The 25,385-nt window shown below is 40.5% G+C and overlaps 1 protein-coding gene across 1 annotated transcript in view; it reads left to right on the top strand.

Annotated features, from left to right (window-relative positions):
• AGPAT4 (1-acylglycerol-3-phosphate O-acyltransferase 4) overlaps positions 1 to 25,179 on the top strand; it is a 173,650-nt gene extending 148,471 nt beyond the window's left edge. Inside the window, exons 7-9 of the mRNA XM_063441221.1 lie at positions 4,573 to 4,648; positions 19,624 to 19,822; positions 24,755 to 25,179. Of these exons, the coding sequence (XP_063297291.1) occupies positions 4,573 to 4,648; positions 19,624 to 19,822; positions 24,755 to 24,846 (367 nt within the window). The 3' untranslated portion in view covers positions 24,847 to 25,179. The remainder of the gene's footprint in view (positions 1 to 4,572; positions 4,649 to 19,623; positions 19,823 to 24,754) is intronic.
• Positions 25,180 to 25,385: the final 206 nt, after the last annotated feature.

Genomic DNA, 25,385 nt, shown 5'->3' with positions numbered 1-25,385 from the left:
AATTAGTTTAGGTAATGCAGACGTTGGTCTCTCTAACACTGTGGCATGTCCCCATTCATCTACACTCACTACATACACCCTTTATCTGTCTCAGACTATATACCAGGAACTTCTGCCTGCTAGTAAGAAGGTAAGGAGACAAGTGGACCAGTGAGTGCTAGGAGACAGTCCTTAGAAAGCATTGAGTGAGTGCATCATTAGACGCATTTATGTCAAGCTCATGGTGCTGCATAGTATGCCCTTAGTTGGACAGCCTGCATGATTGGCGGGCAGCCTGACATGCATTCATGCCAGGCTGTCCTTCAAATTCTTTGGACAGACATGCCCCCTTTTTGGGCATGTTCTCCCCTTTTGGCAGGTCTGGTCACGTGATTCGCACCGGTGGCCACCCTTTTATCCCGCCCATTGACTGCCTGCTTCACTGGACACTGCTGTTAAGGGTTATGGATTTAATTGAAAGATATAAATTAGAGCGATATTAGCATAGAGTATGTGTTTTCTTATAGCTGCATCCTATGAGTTTCCCTCCAGCACCATCTCCATCAGATACATGACGCTTGGGAGGTATGATTGTTTTAATGTTTTTGGTCGATAAGATTCCGTAATTAGGCCCATCATAATTGTCAGCACCAGGCCCAGTGTGCGCTTAATCCGGCCCTGCATGCAGAGCTCAAAGTGAGGTCGGCAAGCAGCTCTTTTAACGGGGATTTAAATCCCCATAGACAGCAATGTAGTGTGAGCAGGGCTAAATCCCTGCTCACACTAGGAAACCCAGGTATCATTAGAAACCTGGGTGTCCCCTCTGTCAGTTGGGGCCATTTTTAGTAGCCCCAGACTTTTTGATGAGCTGCATGCAGTGCTGAAAGTTAGCACTGTATGTAGCCATTTAAATCCACAAAGAACACTGCAGCTGAGCGATCAAGCTCAGCTACAGTCATTCTCTCAAGTGATCTGGTGCTTGGGAGACCCCCAGGGTCTGAACAAACCCTGGAGGATCACCCTCTATGCCCAAATGCCATTCTGATCAGTGCTGGGCATTTTTAGTTGCCCAGCACAGATCGCATTGCATTGGGAATAATGTCTTCAATGTAACAGATGGGAGACTGCAATACTGAAAATAGCCAGTAGATGGCAGCAACATACCACTGTGTTTTAGTTTAAAATCCCTTTACTAATATCAGCACTGATATTAGTAGAGGGAAACCTTTGGGATTAAGATTAAATTAAATTATGGATTACAATTAAGGATTATTATTCGGTTTAGCATAATACTAGATTTATTATCAGGTTTATTACTGGGTTTATTATTAAGTTTATGTTTGAGATTAGGTTTATAATTAATTGTAGTATTGGGATTATGTTTCAGATTAGTATTCAGATTATGGTTCAGATTAGGATTAGGGTCAGCACGGGCATCCCTTGCTGAATATAGCAAGGGAATTCCTCGGCTGACACCAGCAGGGGGAAACATTTTAACACTATTGCTAAAGGTAGGATTGAGATTTGGATTAAGGTTATAATTAGGGTTACACATTGGATTACGTTATGGGTTAGGATTGTGGTAATGGTTTATTATTAGATTGAGGGTTAGATTTAGGATTAGGATTTGGTTTAGAATTAGGGCTTGGTTTGGGATTAGAGATTTAGATTAATATTAAGATCGCTACTTTCCGAAGCGTATATTTGTACTGAGAAGATGTTGCTGAGTACAGCTAAGATAATTTTATGACAGTGGGAAACAGGATATTTAAAAAATAATCATCAGAAATACTATGTGTATGTAAAAAAAATTAAAATAAAAATGAATACCACAAACTTTGAAACAAAATGGTAACAAAATGTCACTTCAATAAAGCTTATAATATTTTATATGAGGGTCCCCATGTTGTCCACTTTTGTAAATGGTATGCATTGGTGGCGTTATTTAAATATATGAGCGACTAAAATGCCCCAAAATGAAACAATGACCATTCGTCAATTTGCCATTTAAAAAAACCTGTAATGGGCCGGGTATGATTTTAGCCCTGTATTTTTTCACAAAAACCTGGCTAAGGTGTACAAAGGGGGTAATTTTGGACTCAGGAAATATAGCTGAGAATAATTTTGTGATTTAATTTACAGTAACATATATCAAGTTTCCAAAATTAACTACTAAAATACAACATGTGTGTATAAAAATGCAAAAATAAAACAATATGATAAAATTTGAAAGTAATTGGTGCTAACGTAACTGTATAATAAAGCTCAAAATATACCATATGACATAGCCCGTGGTGTCTACTTTCACAAATGGTATGCATTTATGGAGTAATTTTAACGGTCAAACTGCTACAATGCCCTAAAATGTGATATAGACACACCAAATCCATTTATCTAAATTCTAATTGTAAAAACTGTAATGGTCAGGACTCGTTTAAGGCACTGTAGCTTCCTAGGATAGTGTCAAAGACATACATTGGGGGTATTGTTTTATTCAGAAGAGTTTGCTGAGCATAATTATGGGGTTTTGATCACAGTGGCACATACGAGACTTGAAAAATGACCCCCAAAAATGTAATGTGTATGTAAAAAATGCAAAAAAAATTATTTTACCACAAAGTTTGACATAAACTGGTGAAAAAATGGCATCACGCTAAGGCACAATATATACCATATGAGATACACTGTAGTGTCTACTTTTACCAATGGTAGGTCATTGAGGGATAAATTCAACAGTTAAACTGCTACAATGCCACAAAATGAGACTTGCTCCATCAAATTCATCTATCAAAATTATCACTGTGAAAACTGAAATGGTCAGGTCTCTTTTATGGCACTACAACTTCACAGGATAGTGGCAAGGACATAGATTGGGGGTATCATTTTACTCTGTTAATATGGCTGAAAACAATATGGGGTTTTCTACAGCAGTAGTATATATCAACTTTATGAAATACACATAAAAAATCCTTGTTTTATGTGTGTATGTTCGAAATCTGAAAAAAAACACAATTTTACTACACGATTTAGCAGAGATTGGCGGCGAAATGGCTACGTAAAAAGTGTCAGAATACCCTTTGGTAAATAGCCTGTGATGTGTGCTTTATATAAATATATACTTTTGTGCAGCAATTTTGCTTTCTGTGATGGCAAGACAAACATGCCAAATTCTAAAATTGCTCCACATTAAAAAAAGTTTTTACTCCTTGTATTTTGTGACCTGTAACTTTCAAAATAAGCTGAAATCCTAGACATATTATGTACTCTGAAAATCAGAACAACTAATTGAATATTTTTTAAATTACTTTCCTTAAGCTGCACTTATTATACACACGTTATTATTGCCTAAACTGTGAAAAAAAAAATTAATTTCATTTTTTTTTTATTTTTTTGGATTTTTTTAATAATAAATAAGAATTTATATATGTATATGTCACATAAGATTAAAGCCCTTTTTGTCCTTTAAAAAACGATATATAACATGTGTTGGTGTAATAAATAAGAAAAATGCAAACAGAGGTTGAACACAAACAGCAAAAAATGCAAAAAATGCTTGTGTCCTTAAGGGTAAGTCCAGTTTTTGAAGCTGCGTCCTTAAGGGGTTAAATACCTCATGACACGTTATGTCATGTGTTGTACATATGAGGTTGTATTTACCTAATGTTAAGACCTGCTAAGGAGAATTCAAAGAGGGTGTACTTTCTTTTTCTCATGACTATATATATATATATATGAATATCAATAACAAATGCTACTTGTTGTATTAAAAGACCACTCATCTCAATAAAGTTGTCTGAGTGCAGTGGTCTTTTATTTATAACCCTGGGTGTAAAACATTGCAGTTTTTTTTTTCCTTTAGAAACTGCAACGTTTACATAGCAGGGTTAAATCAACTTTTAGTGGCTGAGATAGTGGCACTTCCACTGCATTGACAGAGTAAAACTCTGTAATGTGATGTGGAAGCTCATAGAAAAGCATTGAATTCAAAGTTCTTGCTGCACATACGCATCAATTTCCTGGACAACGAGAAACTGCCGGATAAGCGACTGCCGAGAAAGCAGGATGATGTCACAGGAGGCGGATCACCTGGCGTAAATGTAAGTAAAAACCTGTTTTTTTGTTGGGTGTCAAGAGAACCTAAAACAAACCTGAAAATAGAGCACTATAGTATTATGAATACAGGTTTGTATTCCTAAAGCTATGGTGTTCCTTTAACTGTAGCTACATCTTTCTTGTCCATTGACTTCTTTCTTGTCTATCTTCAGAATACCCTTGTTCCCTCAAGACTTTCCATCTTTTAGCCTTTACCTTTCCAAACTTCAGTAATGGTCTAGAAGAAAATGTTTTAATATAAATAAGATTTCTATATAACTACTGCCATGCAGTACTACAGTAGGCTTTACAGAAAGCACCAGTATATGATTATAAAATCCAGCTCTTTGCAAACCGCTGTTATGATCCCATATCTATTTATTGCTTCCCACAAGTAATAATCATTGTTAAAAGCCTGTTCTAATATTAAATAATTATTTACTATCTATTATCCTAATTATTTATTGCACATCTTTTACTTGCTTCTTTGACATGCTCCAGGCGAATTCCATTAGAAGAAATCCCAGAAGATGAGCAAGAATGTGCCTCTTGGCTACACAAACTCTATCAGGAAAAAGTTAGTATAAATTATTGTAGAACAGAAGTTGTATATGAAAATTTAATATTCTCTGCAGTTTGACTTGTGTGCCTGTAAATATAATAATTTTGAAGGACAATTTAGTAAACAGAAATAGAGATGGCTAATAAGATCTCTAAAATGAATAATATATTGTGTGTTTTTACTGCTTTAAAAAAAAGTAACATTTCTGTGTTCCCTTATTCAATTTGTTATAATGATCTGTTTTTAGTGAAAAATGTAAGCTCAATGTAGTCAACCTGGTTCCTACCGCCCACTAGTGGATGATTCCAGCTTTCATGGGTGGCGTTGGTGGGTTTTATGTGCGTCCCTCGGTTTTCCCGCACAACCACAGGCGTGCAATATGAAAGCAGGGACAGGAAAAAGCGTGGCGTTTAGAGTGGCTGGTATTGAACTTTGGCAAGCTAAGTTCTGTTATTTTCTATTTACTGTTTGATGGAAAAGAAAAAGAAATAAAGGAAGGAGGAGAGATCCCGTATATATAGATATATTTCCTTTTTCTGTTTTATTTTTTTGTTGTTGTCTAATAATAAAGTTAGCTACTTAGTTCAGCCTTCCTGTTGGTGATTGCAATAAAATAGTTGGCAACATTTGAAAAAAATTTCCATGGACACTTTGCAGCACAGCTATCAATTGAAGATTATGCTAGCTTTAGTGTACAGATAATCTTAATTTTAATAATGACAGGAGGCGAGTATTTTGCATAATCTTTCTTTACTAACTCCATAGCAGCAAAGAAAAGAGTGACATAACTTTTAACCAATCATAATATAGCATAGGGCAGGGGTAGGCAACCTTTTAGCAGCACTGTGCCGATATAGGATTGTGATGTCCCGTAGAGTGCCGATCCTATTTTTTTTAAATTGAGGTGTGTATGCTGCCATATTCTGCTTGTGTTATTTTGACTGTAATTGCTTTGTATCGTTGTATTTGTGCGTATATGAGCTATTATATTGTATATGTTCGTTTGTAGTTTATGGTATCGTGTATGATACCTATGAATGTGGGCTGTGTATGAGGGCTGCTTGTGGAATTGTGTGTGGATGGATATGTCACATTGTGTGTTTGGTAGTGTGTGGGGGCTGTTTGGGGTATTGTATGTGAGAGGCTGCATGTGGGGTTGTGTGCATGTATGTGGATTGTTAGTGGTGTTGCGTTTGTGGGCATTGTGTGTTGTGTGTGTGGGCTTTTCATATTATTTGTATGAGGGGAGGGTTATTCTGCATTTCTGTGTGGGTGGGTTCCCTGGGTTCCAGTGGGGACCAGGCTGGCCAGGTACAGGTTAAGGAGAGGAGCTGGGATAGCTGTCGAAGGCTGCTCTACTACAGTGTGGATTCCCATTCACAAGTGCTGGGAGGAAGTGATCTGAGATCACTTCCTCTATGTGCTGCAATGCATAAATTGAGGATTGTCCTTCACCACCTCTTCGTATTAGCAGATATCTGAAGTTTTACTGGGACTCCTAATAGCCCAGAGTGCGTTTGGCTCTAGCAGCCTTGAGTGCCGTGCAAAGACACCTCGAGTGCCGTGCATGGCACTAGTGCCGTAGGTTGCCTACCCCTGGCATAGGGTATAAGAGGTGTGACCTATGACATAATTTCCTCTTTAAACTTGCGACATCACAAGGTAATAATGTAGAAATAACAATTATTAAGAAATAACTTATTTTTTAGAAAAGTCCATAAAATAAGAAACTGGAAACTCAATCAGAATAAATTGAACCGGAACAGGTAGAATGCAGATGAAGGCATCCCATTTTCAAACGATGGTCTCCCTAGACCTGATGATAAATCTCCTGATGCGATGATGAAGACATCTTGTATGGAGACTTTGATGATTCCGTGTAACCTCTGTTTAAGCTGAAACGAGAGTATAAGGTGCGTTAGAGTCCAGAAATGATTGTCTACAAACAATGAGTGTCTGTCCCTTAATTCAACTCAATATTGACTAATAAAATGTGAATAAACTAAACTAAACGTCCTCCCCTAATGGTGTTAAATAAGTATCCCACCCGAAACAGTATATATATATAACCATAAGTGAATGAAAATAAGACATTGAAACAAGTGTTACCGAGTCAGGCATTATACCCCCATATGAGAGAGTCAAGTGTCATAAGTAGAGGTGAAGATGAAAGGGAGGGAAGAACGAAAGAGAACAGGGAGGGAAAATACTCGCCTCCTGTCATTATTAAAATTAAGATTATCTGTACACTAAAGCTAGCATAATCTTCAATTTTATCACATGACAGGAGGCTTCGTATTTTGCAATTTCAACGCTGTGAAAGAAAAGAAAAAGCTGGGTTATCCAGAAGACGAAAGTAGAATGTCCTAAAGGTAGATTCTCTGGTCCAGTCCGCTGCTCGCAAGATGTCCGAAAGGGACGCGCCTGCCGCATAAGCGGAAGAGGCCGCTGCCCCACGCACGGAGTGTGCTCCGAAAGCTTGGTCAATACCGGCAAGGGATAATAGCCATCTAACCCATCTGGCCAGTGTAGTGACCGAAACCAGACCATAAGGGCGGACGTAAGAGATGAGAAGCTGATGAGTGGAAGGCTGCCGCAACGTCACGGTGGCTTCCATGTATTGACGGAGGGTTGAGACCACGCAGAGTTGAGGGTCAGAAGGGAAGAAAGGGTAGAAAACCGAGTGAGAGTTGGACTTAGTGCGACGTGAGATCCGAAAGGTGACACCCGCCGGACAGAAGGTAAACGCGTTGGCGTCAAATGCGCGTACGTCCGATACCCGTCGGAAAGAAACGAGACAGAGCAGGAGGGTGAATTTTGCGGTAAGCTGGCGGAGTGACAGTTCTTCGTTGGGAGGCCAATTTCGTAAGAATTGGAGGACCACACCAACGTCCCAAAGTCTAGAGTATTTGGGTTCCGGGGGGCGCCATAGGCGCATGCCATGGAGCAGTCTGCAGATGAGTGGGTCCTTACCAACAGGAGTCCCCTGAGTCGGAGTATGAGCCGCTGAGATAGCCGACCGTACCACATTGATGGAACGGTATGATTTTCCGGCAGTGAAGAGTGAGGTCAGGAAATTCATGATGGAGTGAGTAGGTGCAGTAAAGGGATTGAGGTCCCGTCCCACACACCAACTTGTCCAGGAATGCCATGCTGATAAGTAGCACCTCCTTGTTCCTGGTGCCCATTATCCCATAGCAGGTCCTTAGTTTCCTGCGATAATTCCTCGGTTCTCCAGGAGCCCCGGAAAGAGTCCAGGCCACAAGGGGCAAGCGTTCCTGCAGGACTAGTGGGTGAGGTAGGCCCAATGGGCTCCTGAGGATGGTTGGGGCATCTGGAAGGAGGAGGGGATCTTCGATTGAAAGTTCCAGAAGGTCCGGGTACCATGGCTGGCTCTGCCAGAGCGGCGTGATGAGAATTATTCTCACTCCCTGTAGACGGATCCGGTGAAGGACCCTCGTTATCATTGCGAAAGGAGGGAATGCGTAGGCACCGTCCCTTGGCCACTGTTGGAGAAACGCGTCCGTTGCGAGGCTCTCTGGGTCTGGGAGCCAGCTGAAGAAAACCTCTGTTTGTCGATTGTTGCGGGACGCAAATAGGTCTATGGAGAGAGGGCCCCTCTGTGCATCCAGTAGCGTGAAAATATGAGGGTCTAGCTGCCAATCGCTGGCGTCCCGCCAGTGGCATGAGTACCAATCCGCCGTCGTATTGGAGTCTCCTGGTAAGTGCTCTGCCAGCAAGGTGATGTTGCGTGGAAGGCAGTAATCGAAGATCTCTTTCGTGAGATCCGCCAGTGCTCGAGAACGAGTGCCTCCAAGGCGGTTGATGTATCTGACCGCTGAGACGTTGTCCATGCGGAGTAGGATGCAGCAGTTGGATCGATTCTTTGCCAGGCTGCGAATGGCGAAGGACCCGGCCAAGAGTTCCAGGCAATTTATGTGCATCGAGAGCTCTTCTGGAGTCCAGACTCCTCCTGTGGAGGTGGTTCCGTCTGTTGCTCCCCAGCCTGAACGACTGGCATCCGATTCCAGCACGAAGTCTGGCTGGTTCCCGAATATGGCCCTGCCATTCCAAGCCTGCATGCAGTTCAGCCACCAGTGTAGTTCTTCCCGAACCTCGGCCGACATTGGAACCGGTTGGTCGTATGTTGGTTGCCTGCGAAGGAAACTTGCCTTGAGGCGCTGCATGGCCCTGTAGTGCAGGGGTCCGGGAAAAATGGCCTGGATGGATGCGGAGAGAAGGCCCACAATCCGTGCCAGTAATCGTAGAGGTATGGTAGTCCGACGAAGAACTTTTCGGATCTCCCTGCGGATTGCTGTAATTTTGGTAGTCGGGAGATGGAGAGTGCATGATGTGGAGTCTATTACGAATCCGAGGAATTGGACTGATTGAACCGGGGTCAATGCGGACTTGGGACGGTTGACGACAAAGCCCAGAGAGTCCAAAAGGTGTAGTGTGTTTTCCGTGTGTCTCCGAAGAGTCTCTGCATCCTCGTCGAAGATCAGGATGTCGTCGAGATAGATGATGCATCTTATGCCTTGGGATCTGAGCTTCGCCACTACTGGCTTCATAATCTTGGTAAAGCACCACGGGGCCGAACTGAGGCCAAACGGGAGACAGGTGAACTTCCAGGGAATCCCGTGCCAGAAAAAACGGAGGTAGGGACGGCTGCTTCGGTGTACCGGAATGGTAAGGTACGCGTCTTTGAGGTCCAGACGAGTGAACCAGTCGTCGCGTCGAAGCAAGTCCCGGAGAAGATGTATACCTTCCATTTTGAAATGACGGTATACCACGTGAGAATTGAGCTCCCTGAGATTGAGATTGACCAGGAAGATATTGCTGTAGAAACCGGTGGCATCCGGAGCCGGTTGGATGGCACCCTTGGAGCAGAGTTCTCGGAGTTCCGCGTCTATGAGGCGGGCATCTGCCCGTGTAGTCTGAATCGGACGTGGAGGGGCCCGCTGGAGCGGGGTCGAGTCGAACTCTATTCGATAGCCCTGCACCGTCCGGAGTATCCACGCGTCTGAAGATAGTTCTTTCCAGTTCTGGAAAAAAAGAGAAACGTGACCTGCGATATGACAGGAGGTTAGAGACAGAGTAAGATTCCGACTTACCGTTGGAGAATCTTGCCCGTGAGCGTCCTCGGCTGCCTCAGCCACGATCAAATCCCCTGAATTGGTGGAATCTATGTCGGGTAGATGAATCCGGGTAGTACATTTGCTGAGTCCTTGTTGTACGGGGGCCAGATGGCCAAAAACGGCTGGCGGCACGGCCCCTCTGCCATCCAGCCCTTCCAAAAACCCCATGGGTATGAGAGCCGCGGAAGACTTTCCGCATCGAAGATTGTGCCTTGTTAAGGGACGTGAATATGTTGACCCTTTTATTTAATTCCTTAAGGAAGGTCTCTCCAAATAATTTACTCTGTGCTAAGGGTCCTAATTCCTTGTCCCCCAGTTCGACCAGTTTTTCGTCGATACGTTAAAGTGCTGTTCGGCGCCTCTCCGAAGAGAGCGCTACGTTGGTGTTCCCTAGGAAACAGAAACACCTTTGTGCCCATTCTCGGGTATCTCGTGCCCATTCACGCACCGTATCTGGGGTAAAAGTATCAGCCCTCTCGTAGGCTTCATCCGCCATATCCATTATTCTGGCTAGTGGCCCAATGGCATCTAGCAGTTTGTCTTGCGCTCCTTTGAAACCGCGCTCTATGCCCTTGCGCGGATCCCGACCCCCTCGGGACATGAACGTAGTCATGAGCGGGTCAAATTCGGGGGTGTGCGTTATTTTGTCTGGGAGACTAGGCCGAGGGCATTCGGATCTCATCCGGTTTCTAACTTCCTTGTCCAACGATTTTCTGAGCCAGAAGTGCATAAACCTTGCCAGATGCTCAGGTGGTGACCATTCTTCCAAACGGGGGTGCCGGATGTTTCGTGGGTCAAACATTTGGAATCCCGAATTATCGAGGAAAATCTCCATGCCCTCCTGTGAGTTATCCATGGGTGTTGCCATGGAGTCCTGGGGCTCACCCAGACCTTGTTCCCTTATACTGTAAGCGTCAGAGTTGGCCGTGGAATCCCTGTCTGAGTCCCCTTGGTCGGAGGCTGCCGTCTGCCATTCATCCAGCACAGCTAGTGCCTGAGTGGGTTCTACATCTTCCTCACCTGAGGAAAGTTGTGTGAGCTCGTGGGTTGCACGAACCGTGGCTTTCCTGCGATCAGCAGGGGCTTTCCCTTTAGCCTTGCGTGGGGTTACATTGCCCTTCCAATGGCGCTTTCGCCGTTGTGAACGCTCCCTGGAGGAGTCGGAGTCCGCTTTATAATGAACACGTTTAGAGATGGGCTTGGGGACTTCAGAGTCTGTCTGGAGCGACTTGGAAGCGGCTTGTTCCATAGCTGCAGCCACGGCTGCTGTTATCATGGCCTGGAGGTCTGAGGTTTGTGATTCCTCCATTATAAGGAATGAGAATTCGGGGCTCACCCGATAAATTGCGTGAGGGCACTTAGGCACAATAGGTGGAGAGGCCTGGGGACCGGGGTGGTATAGTATCAGGACTAAATAACCTGAGTTTAGAGACCGGTAGGTCGTAAAGAAGAGAGGGCTGTTTACTGGGGCTCACCCAGGTAATAGGAATCCTGCCTAAACAGGTCCGTTTAGCAGCATAAAATGGGGGCTCACCCCGGCCAGAATAAGGTGTAGACCAACTGGCTAAACCAACCCCTAAAGTAAGGCACTAACCTGGTCCCACTGAATGAAAAAGAAATTCAATTGCTTGCAGGATTGCTGGAGCAGAAAATCAGGCACAGTTTATCCCTTTAAGATGGCCACCGGACTGACAGCCTTAGTGTGGGGAGGATAGTACCTCCCCTAGTTTGGGCGGCAAAACTGAAAGTTTACCGTTCGTATAGTTAAACTGACGAACGTGCGAACTGTAAAAATGATGTGAATGCCTTAAATAGGCGAACGCTTCAAACTACCGAACGAAGCGTTCGGTAGAAAGAAACGAAAGTCAATGAGCGATCGCATAGAAGAACCGCGGCATTCGCATAAAACAGGCGAATGCGCAAAAAACTACCGAACAACGCGTTCGGTAGAAAACTACCGAAAATGATGTGCGCGAGCGCACAGAAAAGCCGTTGGCAGAAATAGAGACATGGAGGGAAATATAGACGGCAGTGAAGCCGTGAAAGACACCTAGGGAGCCAGTCAGGGTCCCATGGTATACAGATAGGGTATGAGAAGTAACAGTGTAAATATTAAAAGGTACAGTAATAGTACAAATGCATGAATAAAATATGTCAAGCATAGAGACACAAAATATAGTACTTAGCTTGTGATGGAGCAGCAAAGAAAGAGGAAATGATGTCATAGGTCACACCTCTTATACCCTATGCTATATTATGATTGGTTAAAAGTTATGTCACTCTTTTCTTTGCTGCTATGGAGTTAGTAAAGAAAGATTATGCAAAATACAAAGCCTCCTGTCATGTGATAAAATTATAGCTCCGCCCACTATGTTCAACCCACATTAATTATCTCTGCCTACTTATAGTGCATATTACAGGGTCTACTCAATAAAGACAGAATTACAGGGAATTGAGATGGTAATTTTAAACTTAAGGCCAAAGTAGCCGAGTTGGAAAAATTCTCCCATTCAGCTGCACTATTTCGACCTAAAGTTTGAAATTTCCATCTCAATTCCCTGCAATTCTCTCTTTATTGAGTAAACCTTTATAACACCAAGTTCCCACCAACAGTACCATGCATCCTTGGTATATGATAAATACATTCGCAACACAGCATCACAATCAGGCAGGTACATTTTATCACTTTTTGGTGAGTTGGGTATCGGTGTTGACACTGTCAGTTCTTCAGTCAGAGAGTTGTATCTATACCATAGAACATACATTAGTTCACAAAAATAATAATTATATTGGGGAGTGAATATATATATATATATAAAAACAAAAAAGCTTGAAATAGGAAATGAAAGATATAGAGGCAGAATTTACAGAATGGAATTAGAGAAATTGGAGCAAAAGGAAAACATATGCACATATTCCATTAGCCCCATTTCATGCCCCCAATTCAACATGTTGAATGTCTCGGATTGAGGCTGCAGTCACCACTCCACTGCTTCTGATTCCTCTAGTTCCTGGAGTCTGTGGGTATAATACGTGTATTATACAAACAGCAGCACTATACAGGGAGCGTGAAAAAAAAAACAATTATTTCCTGGAGACCCAGAAAATATAGGTGGGTGGATTGGCGCTACTACTGAAAGATGCAACAACTCCCAAGTGCTATGTAATCACCAAAAAAGCACAACAAGCATACATAGAAAAATAGCAAATTGGATTTAGGGAGGTGCAGTCAAAGATGGATAATAAACAGATTATACTTATACTTATGTTAGGTATGTCTTGATTTCAACCTAAAATAAAAAGAAATCCATAGCATAATACTGTAACATTTAAAAGTAAATAAAATCGGAGGTAATGGGTCACTCACGATCTGCAGAGCCTTGGAAAGCAGGCTCTAGCTATAAAAGCATGTGAATAATAAGCTTATTCCAGCTATCTCCACCGGTTCCTGGTGATAGGGCACTTTTCCACACCAAAAGACACCACAGCGGAATATATTAAAGTAGAAAAATTTTTACTTAATAAAAAGTGATATAAACAAGAGCACAACGCGTTTCGACCGTAACAGGTCTTCCTCAGGTGCATAAGCAATATACTGCATTGGATTCTAATTTATACATACATGTTAATTAAACAATCACAAACATATGTTGATTGGAGGACCATATAAGGTCCTTCCGATCAGCCTCCGCCATATTGGGAAGGTCAAAATTTACAAAGCTTAGAAAACTTATACAATCTCCTACAAAACATTTCAAAATAACGTTATAAAACCCATTCCACATCATGTACCACATGGACATTAACACTAAACAGAGTTCATGTACTTAGCAGGGCTCCAAAACTCCTCGAATTTTTCGTCTGTATCTTCCATCCGGGATTCCAAGATGGCGGACGGATGTCTTCCGGTCTTTCTGACGTCATGACGTCAGCGTGATTGGTCCCGCGTGTCATGTGATCGAGAGTTTCCTCTTTTCACATTGTAGTGTGGGCAAAAAGTCCTCTTTGCAGAAAAATTGCCATAATAGAAGCTGGCATAAAGTCCACTTGACAAATATATTTGAAGAAAGCATACTATTAGATAAAATAAATATAATGAAGGTCACAGTGTTATTAATCATCTCCCAACATACATATTAAAAAGCCTATTACAAAGAGAGGTTAAAAATAAAAATAGAATTGGTTGTTAATGTATTTGAATTAATATAAATATCTTTGATTTTAGGGGGAAAATGATTTTAAGTACCTTTGATGGAATGAAACTAAATTAAAGCTGCCATTTCAAAATCCAAGTTGAGCCCACCCGGAGATAGGGTCTCCAAATTGAAGATCCATCTCATTTCACTACGATTAAAGGTGGAATCCACTTGGCCCCCTCTCCAATGGCAATTAATTTGTTGGATGGCAAAAAAGATGAGCCTGGAGGGGTCTCCGCCATGTACCTCAAGAAAGTGGGAGGACACATTATGTTTTAGAAAACCTCTCTTTATATTGTATATGTGCTCACGTATCCTTGTCTTAAGACTTCTAGAAGTCCTCCCTACATACTGCAACCCACAAGGACACGTGAGCACATACACCACATTTTTGGTATGACAAGTAATGAACGACTTAATTCCAAAATTCTTGACACCCCTTTTTGACTTAAATTCCTTTACTTGTTTGGGTTTGTTTTTAAAGTTTTTACAACCCATTCAGGCTCCACAATAGTAGAATCCCTTCTTCGATGTTTTAAAATTACTCAAAAAATTGTCTTTTTGTTTGGGCACATCTAAATAGCTAGAAGTTAGTTTTTGCTTTAAGTTTTTCGCTCCCCTAAAAATTAATTTTGGTCTTTCTTCCAAATAGGGTAGGATTTCTCCATCTTGCTGGAGAATGTGCCAGTTTTTTGTTAGGACTCTTTTTAATGATTTGTGTTCCTGATTATAGTTGAAAATGAAAGGTATTTTGTCCTTATTTTCTGTGGGATTTTTTTGTTGGTATTCCAATAGGGGATCTCTATCCATTGACCTAACCTTTTGAATTTCTTGATCTAAATCTTCAGTACGATAGCCTCGATTGACAAATTGACCTTTAAGGAATTCCGCCTGAGAATCAAAAGTCTCCAATTCAGTGCAGTTCCGTCTCATACGGAGAAACTGCCCTCTAGGTACATTGTTGAGCCAGGGATGAAAATGGCAACTCTCTTTATGAATGTAACCATTTACATCCACTGGCTTAAAGTAAGTCTGGGTAACAATATTAGAGTTTTTGATAGAGATTTCCAAATCGAGGAAATGAATACTCTTTTGGCTAAACTCTTGAGTCAAATGGACATTCCACTGATTGGAATTTAAGAAATTAAAAAACTCTAAAAAGGAATTAGAGTCTCCTCTCCAAATAATAAAAATGTCATCAATGTAGCGTCTGTATAGGGCCAGGTTCGCGCTCCAGCTATGTTGGGAATAAACGTATTCTTTTTCCCAATATGCCATAAACAAATTGGCATAGCTGGGCGCGAACCTGGTCCCCATAGCAGTCCCCCTACATTGCAAAAAGAAATCCCCCTCAAACCCAAAAAAATTGTTACGAAGGATAAACGAAATACCCTCCATCACAAATTCTACCTGGTCCATAGGATATAACATGGAATTTTCCAGAAAAAACGGGTGGCTACACATCCGATATTGTGCTCTATACATGTGTAAAGGCTTGTGACGTCACACGTAACAAAGAGGAGGTCACTTTCCCATTTAAAGTCTTTTAACACATGGAGCAGACTCATAGAGTCTTTAAGATATGAAGGGCTATCCTTTACTAAGGGTTGGAGGAGAGTATCAATATACTTTGATAAGTTGGACAAAAGAGATCCCACCCCAGAGACTATAGGTCTCCCTGGGGGATTGAGGATATCCTTGTGCAACTTAGGAAGTATATAAACAACAGGTATTTTGGGGGATTGGATATTTAAAAAGTCGTACTCTTTTTTATTTAGAATACCTTTTGTGAAGCCTTTGTCCAGAAAATCAATGAAGTTTTCTGGATATCGGCTTGAGGGTTTTTATTGAGTCTTTGATAGGTTTCCCTATCTTCCAATTGTCGATAAATTTCCTGTGTGTATTTTTCCCTGTCCATAACGACCACTCCTCCCCCCTTATCGGCGGGTTTTATGACTATTTGGGAGTCTTCTTTGAGGCTTTTTACTGCCAATATTTCTGCTTTTGTTAAGTTTCCCTTTTTGTTCAACTTGATCTTTCTAATGTCATTAATACACGCTCGTTCAAAGACTTTCATGGAGTTGGACTTTAGATAAATAGGAAAAAAAGAGGTTTTAGATCTGTGTGAATAAAATCCCCTACATCTTGTCTGGGTGGATCTTCTGTAATTGGTTTTTTATCAAAATTTGATATGATATGTTTGTGATTGTTTAATTAACATGTATGTATAAATTAGAATCCAATGCAGTATATTGCTTATGCACCTGAGGAAGACCTGTTACGGTCGAAACGCGTTGTGCTCTTGTTTATATCACTTTTTATTAAGTAAAAAATTTTCTACTTTAATATATTCCGCTGTGGTGTCTTTTGGTGTGGAAAAGTGCCCTATCACCAGGAACCGGTGGAGATAGCTGGAATAAGCTTATTATTCACATGCTTTTATAGCTAGAGCCTGCTTTCCAAGGCTCTGCAGATCGTGAGTGACCCATTACCTCCGATTTTATTTACTTTTAAATGTTACAGTATTATGCTATGGATTTCTTTTTATTTTAGGTTGAAATCAAGACATACCTAACATAAGTATAAGTATAATCTGTTTATTATCCATCTTTGACTGCACCTCCCTAAATCCAATTTGCTATTTTACTATACAGGGAGCACTGACTGTCCCAGGATATTATACACACAGACCTGTATTATACAGAGCACCGCACTATAGTATTATACAGATAGCTGAGCATAATACGCTATGTTTCAATTTCTAGACTACTAGTACCTGTTAACAGCAGCTCCCAGACGCGTGTAACAATGCTGGGCAGCTCACGCAGGTGATTCAGCGGTAAAGCGCACCAGCCCTATAAGTCAAATATATATATAATATACAGTAAGCACACACGCTCACTGATACACAGGCTCAAAGACAGACAAGTTCACTGACACACACAATTAGACAAAACTTTCTCACTCACTCACACAGAAGCTTACTACAGACAAGCTCATTTGTATAGACACACAAGGCTCACTACAGACAAGCTCAGTGACACACACAAGCTTACTACAGGCAAACTCACTGACACACACACATGCTCATTAAATACAAGTTCACTGACACACACAAGCTCACTAAATACAGGCTCACTGACACACAAGCTCACTACATACAAGTTTACTGGCACACAAGCTCACTATAGACAAGTTCACTGACACACTAGCTCACTACAGACAAGTTCACTGACACACTAGCTCACTACATACAAGCTCCCTAACACACACACACATGCTCACTAAATACAAGCTCATTGACATACACAAGCTCACTACAGACAAGCTCACTGACACATACAAGCAGTGCCATCTTAACAGCGTTATGCCCCCCCCCCCCAGGCAAAGCAGTGCACTAGGGCCCTTCCTACACAACAACATTATCAGTCCCCAGCACCTCTCTACAGCCTCCATCATCTCTCTCCTGAATTCCCTGTTACAGTCCAAGGGAAAATAGTAAAAGCACATGGCCAGCAAGTTGCCGGGACTGTCCCGGGAGAGTGAATTGCCCGGGACAGACTCCAGCTTGCCGGGACTGTGCCGGCAAAAACAGTACAGTTGGCAAGTATGCAATAAGGGAGGAGAAAAGAGAAGAAGAAAGGAAAAGGAAGAAAAAAAATTAAAAAAGGAAAGACAGAAAATGAAAAAAGGCATAAAAAGAAAAAATAGAAAAAGGGAAAAACAAAAATAGAAAAGGAGAACTTCTTTTTATGGTGACACATAATAAAAATGGACACCTAATACAGCATTGTTGTTAGTGTGTGTAATAAAAGGGAAAATAAAAAAGAAAGAAAGTGCTGTGTGGAGTGGAGTGGTAAAGAGTAAAAGCAGTTGTCAAATTGTGCGACAAATTTAGAACCCATGTCTCAACAAAATAAATAAAAGGATAAATATAAGTACCGTATATACTCGAGTATAAGCCGACCCGAATATAAGCCGAGGCCCCTAATTTTACCCCAAAAAACTGGGAAAACTTATTGACTCGAGTATAAGACTAGGGCGGGAAATGCAGCAGCTACTGGTAAATTTCTAAATAAAATTAGATCCTAAAAAATATATATTAATTGAATATTGATTGCAGTGTGTGTGTATGAATGCAGCGTGTGTGTATGAGTGCAGCGTGTGTGTATGAGTGCAGTGTGTGTATGAATGCAGTGTGTGTATGAGTGCAGTGTGTGTATGAATGCAGTGTGTGTATGAGTGCAGTGTGTGTATGAGTGCAGTGTGTGTATGAGTGCAGCGTGTGTATGAGTGCAGCGTGTGTATGAGTGCAGCGTGTGTGTATGAGTGCAGTGTGTGTGTATGAATGCAGTGTGTGTATGTATGAGTGCAGTGTGTGTGTGTATGAGTGCAGTGTGTGTATGAATGCAGTGTGTGTGTATGAATGCAGTGTGTGTGTATGAGTGCAGTGTGTGTGTATGAGTGCAGTGTCTGTATGAGTGCAGTGTGTGTGTATGGGTGCAGTGTGTGTGTTGCAGAGCCGTGGGGGATGGGCAATTTTATTTTAATTTTTAATTATTTTAATATATTTTTTTATTATTATTTCTTATTATTAAATTGAATTATTATTATTTTTTATTATTATTATTATTATATTTTTTTTCGTCCCCCTCCCTGCTTGATACATGGCAGGGAGGGGGGCTCTCCTTCCCTGGTGGTCTAGTGGCATTGGCAGTTCAGTGGGGGGGAGGGGGGCTGTCAGAGCTGTAACTTACCTGTCCTGCAGCTCCTGTCAGCTCCCTCCTCCTCCGCGCCGTCCGGTCAGCTTTACACTGGGAGCTGACCGAGGTGCTGAACGGACGGCGCAGAGGAGGAGGGAGCTGACAGGAGCTGCAGGAGAGGTAAGTTACAGCTCTGCAGCCCCAGTCTGTATTATGGCAATGCAAATTGCCATAATACAGACTATTGACTCGAGTATAAGCCGAGTTGGGGTTTTTCAGCACAAAAAATTTGCTGAAAAACTCGGCTTATACTCGAGTATATACGGTAAATAAAAAAAACCAAACAAACCCTTGTTTCTAAAAATATGTTTGCACTTGCGCTAAATGTTAGGTTAATGAGGTAAGTCATTTTAGCGTCACAAAAGATACATGGGTGGGTGGTAAGAATTAAAAGGTTGACTACCCCTGCACTATAGCGAGATTTATACACTAATGGATAGTTCAGTATACACATTTTTTTTATTGATGTATAACACCACTGATGAATTTAAAAAGTAAATAGGTAATGGAAAACGTGCATCCCTGTTATGTAATCTTTGAGAGGATTTGATGTATGGTTCTGCTTTATTTAACTATTTTTTTATTTAAACACTAAATTCACAGATTATGGTGTTTTTGCTACTAGACTGTGATATGACAAATTAAAAGGTGCTCAGGAATCCCAAATAAGTTGTCAAAGCAACAAACCATGGGACAGTGCGAGTGTACTCCTGGCATCAGAATCACTGTAGCTGGCAGTAGTGGTTATTGTGCTTGGAGTGTTCCTTTAATTGATAATTCACAAATGTAACCACCCTAAGATAGGTCAGATGAAATCATATGCTGCAATAAAAGGTCATTTATAATACTGATGTTTCCAGTACTTTTGATAATATTTTGTCTTAATTTTTTAGGATGCTTTTCAGGAAGAGTATTACAAAACAGGAGTCTATCCTGGCACAGCTATTGTTCCGCCACGTAGACCATGGACTCTCCTAAACTGGCTATTTTGGGCATCAATATTGTCATTTCCCTTATTCAAATATGTAGCAAGCCTGATCAGCAGTGGGTCATACCTAACATTGGCTATCTTTGCACTACTGATGATAATTGGTAAGTAAATTCTATATCTATATTATTGATAGATATATATATATGTATTTATATATATATATAAATATATTTTGGCCTGGAGATGTGGGAAGAGCTATCCAAACATAACACAACTCTAGGCTATCTGCATTTCATCTTTGCCCCACCTTCTTCTCCATGTCCAAATAGTATACAGTCCTACCTGAACTTCGTTTTCGGCACACCTCAACCAACTAATAGCCCTCTCAAAATTTGGCTTTTGTTCGGATCACAAATAAAAAAATTAAATAAAAAAATGTGTATATATGTATATAATTTTTAATTTTGTGACTTTTATACTTCAGAGTAATAGTCATACAGTCCTCCTTAAACATGCAATATTCGCATGATGTCATATTTATCTTAAAAGTATTCTTTACTTCCTCTAATCAGGCTTGTTTTTCAATATGGGATTAACTTAAATACACATGGCATTTGAAATTTAAATCAATATAAATTACCTTTTCAAGGCAGGGTGCTTAGGTTGATTTTGTTCACTTATTTATATGTAAATATTCTGCAACATTTAGAATTTTGTCGGTAGCCATGTTCCTTTTTTATTTTATATTTTTTATTTCATTAGTGAAGTCTGGATTTATACTGTCTGCCAAACTTAAGTAACTTTTAGGCATTACTGAAATCATAAAACCATTATATTGAACCATTACATTGCACTTGTTTCAGCCAAGTGAGATGGATTTAAAATACAATCTATTAAGGTATCATTTGCATTTCAAGGCAATTTCAGAAACACGCATTTCGTATGCATTAAATATTTATATATTTTGTATCACAGTGACTTGTTTTCAACAACAAGAAAAAACAGGTTAGGTACTTTTGGCCATTTCCCTTTGTATAGCTATATGTAATGTCACATTCCACAAAGCAAGAATTTCCCATGTTGTATCAACATTGTAAAACTAAGAAAATATATTGAAATAAATATTTAGAAAACAATTTAGTTGGTTTAAATACAAACTTGGTGCTGTTTATTAACCCCTTAAGGACTGAGTCAAATGTACACGTTGTGAACAAAACAAAACGTAAACAAAACCTGGAATTTGCGCTATATGTCTGTCCAACCGTAATTCACTTCTTTCATATTAAATGCACCCACACTTATTAGATATCATTTTTATTCAGGGGAAACCGGGCTTTCATTTAAATCAAATATTTAGCTATGAAACATAATTTAATATGAAAAAATGGGAGAAAACAAGAAATGTTGTTATTTTTTTTAGTTCTACATTACATTTTACCTGTCAATGTCATAATACTGTTTGCTTTTACTGCAATAAAATACACATATTTTATTACCCCTACATAGTACCCCTATGTACAGGTTTTATGGTGTTTTGGGAAGTTACGAGGTCAAATATAGCGTGTTACATTTGAAATTGAAATTCGCCAGATTGGTTACGTTGCCTTTGGGACTGTATAGTAGCCCAGGAATGAAATTTACACCCATAATGGCATACCATTTGCAATAGTAGACAACCAAAGGTATTGCAAATGGGGTATGTCCAGTCTTTTTTAGTAGCCATTTGGTCACAAACACTATATACGTATATATTTATGTATATAGAAATATATATTATTTAGTTCTACGTGTATATTGATATAAAAAAAAAAAAATATATATATATATATATATTAATATCACAATACAGTTAGAACGAAATAACACACATCTATCTATATATTTTCTAATTTTTTTTATTTATTTTTTTGTAAATATGTTTTTATTGAACATTTCGTTTTTGTTGGTTTTTTTTTTTTTTTGGTTGTTTTCAACATGGAAAAGAAAAACATGGACTCGCAGGTCCCTTTGGTCATTTGTATAAGCTTATACATCGTAAGGCATGGTATGTCAGACGTGTCTTGGCAACTCGCAGGTTGCTTCCTTGAGTAAATGGCATGTGTATTGTGGACTCGCAGGTCCGGTAGTACATAGTTATGAATAGTACTCTGTTATATTTGATGTGTACCATTTCTACGTTGGGTAGTTTTGTATGCCCCACAGGTTTTTGTCTATTCCCCCGTGCCTACCCTGTAGCCACTAGGCAGTAGTGAGACATGTGGGCCACCCAATGTGTAGGGTCCCATCAGGACACGCAGCCCCCTAGTGACCTTGTGTCTAGGGTCCTGAATGGCGGTATAGTGGGGTGTTGAGCCCTTCCTTGGTATGATTCAGCTCTGCCCAGTGTTATATATGGTGTTGATGGGAATAACCTAAGGGGTATCCTGTGTTTCCTTCTAAACTAATAAACTTTGTAGCTCACAAAACTGGCGCACTTCCACCCCCTGCACCCTCGAGGCCGCAGGCCGTTTTGGGTACTGCAAGTGGTCGCACCCTGACAGGTGTCATTGCCCCCCCAGCACGCCCCCGCGGGGTCGGCCCCCGCACTGCTCCCCGGGTCCCCCGAATCCGCGCTCCACCCAGACCTGACTGGGGGGTGGGGTAGGGTATGGGAGTGAGGTACTGTGTTTTGAGCCAGGTGTGGATCGTCCCGTTAGTCTCCTAGTCTTTCCTCCTGGGGATTGTCAGTTCCTCCCCCCATGGTCAAATGCACAGTCCGAAATGCCTCCGAACCTACCCGTGCCAGCCAGGGTGTCCATGTGTCTAAGTATGTCTGTGTTCGGTCTTGGGCTGAATACCAGATTTCCTCTGTAACTCGTAACTCCTCCATTCTAGTAAACCACAGGGAAAGCGTTGGGGTTTTGTCTTTTTTCCAGTACAAAGGTATTAGGTGTTTTGCGACATTAAGAATTCGGATGGTCAGGAAGCGTTTGTATCGTGATGTGGGGGTTGTCATGTGGTGCAGGAGGTACGGGGCGGGCTGGAAGGGTGGGACATTGTCCGTGAACAGGGCCACTATGGCAGCTATTTTCTCCCAGAACGGTACTATGAGTGGGCATTCCCACCATATGTGGAGGAAGGATCCTACCCCTCTCTTGCACCTCCAGCAGAGGCCGTCCGTGTCTAAGTGCATTCCTGGTCCTAGCACAACTGCTCGAATGGCGTAAGGTCCCTATATACGTCGGGGTGTTGTGGTATGGCGGTAATGTAGTTCTTAATTTGGGTGTATCTAAATGTCGTCATGAAGGGGTGGGTGGGTGTGCTCGTGAGCGTCTGTAGGGGCAAGATTTTCCCATTGGCAGTCATGTCTCGGAGTCTGGGTATGTTTTGTGGGAGGACGCAGCGGAGGTTAATTATTTATTTTTAATTATTCTTTTAATTTTTTTTATATATTATATATAAATATATATATATATATAACAGTATTATATATATATATTTAATCAGTATCAGTTTATGTGTAATTTGATATTAATATATATATATTAATATATATATGTATATTAATAGTAAAATACACCTAGACAGTGAATGTGTATATATATATACTTAGATCAAATATATATAATATATATAAATGATCTAAGTATATTATTATTATTATTTTTTTACACTTATTTTAATGTTATTTTATTTCCAGCCAGCAGGGGGACTAACTGTCATTACAGGCAGTCCCCCTGCTGGCAATGCAGCAGCCAGCTAACCCGGCCATGTGATTGTGAGGTCCTCGCAAGGACCTCACTCTCACATGGCGGGGGGAGCCGGAGGAGGAAGTATCCTTCGCGGGGGACTCCTTGGGATCCCAGGTGAGTCTCCCCAACCGCGATCGCCGGCGACTGGGTAAGTAACAAAAAAACGGAGGGCGTACTATTATGCCCTGCGGCGTTTAGAGCCGCTTAGAATAGGGCGTAATAGTACGCCCTCCGGTTTTAAGGGGTTAAACAGTCATTTTAATTTTGAAAATGTAATCATAATAGTCAAAATAGTGAAGTTGCAGTTATGCGTTTGATAACTTTTCACCAACTTCTAGTCCACTTCAAAATGCCTCACGGCTATGAATACTAAGTTCTTAACTATTTCTGCACCCACAAATCTTTCTGGAGCAAGTATTTTTTATCTGCCATATATTTATTATATTTGTGTAGTTATACAGGTAGTATACAGCCTGTTTGGCAAACAAAATTTCCTGACGTAATATTGTGAGCTAAAATGCTTTTTTTCTGAGTTTTAGGAGTCTGATTTCTACATAGGACTAGGATTGTATTGGGCTAAGAGGGTTTTGTTTACATATATTACTATCTACCTTGAAATTATAACAAATTAATTTAAAATATTTTCAGTGTATTTGCGACCTGTTTAAGAATGCAGCTAACTTTTAGACTCTTGGTAAATGTCATAACACTTTATAAGCCAGAAATGTTACTTTTATACAGAACTGCCATTTCTCTGGGGTATAAATTGAATTCCATTTATTATAACCTTAGACAAGGCAACATTTTGGCCAGGTGTTAGGGCTTGATAAATACCATAAACTAGAACCCCAAAATTCTGTGTGTAAGAACACCATGAAGGAACTTTTAATTCATATAAAAAGGACTATTTCTTCAATTTATGGGGTTAATGGTGCTGGCTTCTGGAACAGAATCAGAAGTCAATTTGCACCTTTGGGGAAATTTATTAAGGGTGATGCTGATTTATTTTGTTACATGCAAGACTTCTCTAGAAGTGACCTTCCTCATTTACACATTTTAATAAATGCTGGGGTGAACAGTAAAATAGAGACAACAATAAAACACACTTATGTCTGGAGAACTTTCATTTAATGGAGGATGTAATTGAGCATACCTTCTATAACGCTGTGCATTTATGTGTGCGTGCATCTTTTGCATGTGTGGTACTGTAGAGAATAAATCAAAATTAGCACAGCCTGAATTTCTGCTTTAATTGAACAGCTATGCAGACAAATAGATACTTCCTCCAAAACATCAAATCATACGTTCGGAATACATTTTATTTTTTGCTTATTTGTAATTGCATTAACTTTTTTTTTGCAGTGTCCATGGTGGTACGGAAGATGATAGGAGTAACTGAAATAGACAGAGGTTCAACTTATGGCAATCCCGAAAACCGGAGGAAACAGACCTAGGCGTTATAGACAACAAAGGGAAGCTTTTTTGGACATTACTCTGTTTCAACTGACGAGACAGTACTCTACAATGCCAAGGAACTCTGATAATTGAAAGTCACACGTATGAACCAGGAATGGTCAGGGCAACTGATCTGTTTTAACAAGAAATTGTAAACTTTGGCAATTTCCATGCAGTGGATTCTGTTTATAATATGGGAAGAAAAGAAAAAAAGTCACACTGCTTCAGTGCTTGACACTCTTCTAGACAAATAAATAAATCTTTACTCAACGTTGTAGCTTGATTACTGCTACTTTCATTTCACATATACACATATATTTTAGCAATGGTTTAATGAACTAAAGTTTAAGAGAGGCATATTAGACTGGAAATGACCTCATTGGGTTTTGATTTAATTTAGTTTTTGCATCATAAACTTTATTTTAAGTTTTAAATGGGTTTAAACATACCATACATATCCTTTACTGCCTTTAATTAAAAAAAAAAAAATCTTTCTATATCTAGATAACTATAACTCCACAACAAAGGAGAGCCCTCA

Source organism: Pelobates fuscus, chromosome 2, assembly GCF_036172605.1.
Source record: "Pelobates fuscus isolate aPelFus1 chromosome 2, aPelFus1.pri, whole genome shotgun sequence".
Taxonomy (NCBI): domain Eukaryota; kingdom Metazoa; phylum Chordata; class Amphibia; order Anura; family Pelobatidae; genus Pelobates; species Pelobates fuscus.
This window is presented reverse-complemented; position numbering and strand designations above follow the sequence as displayed.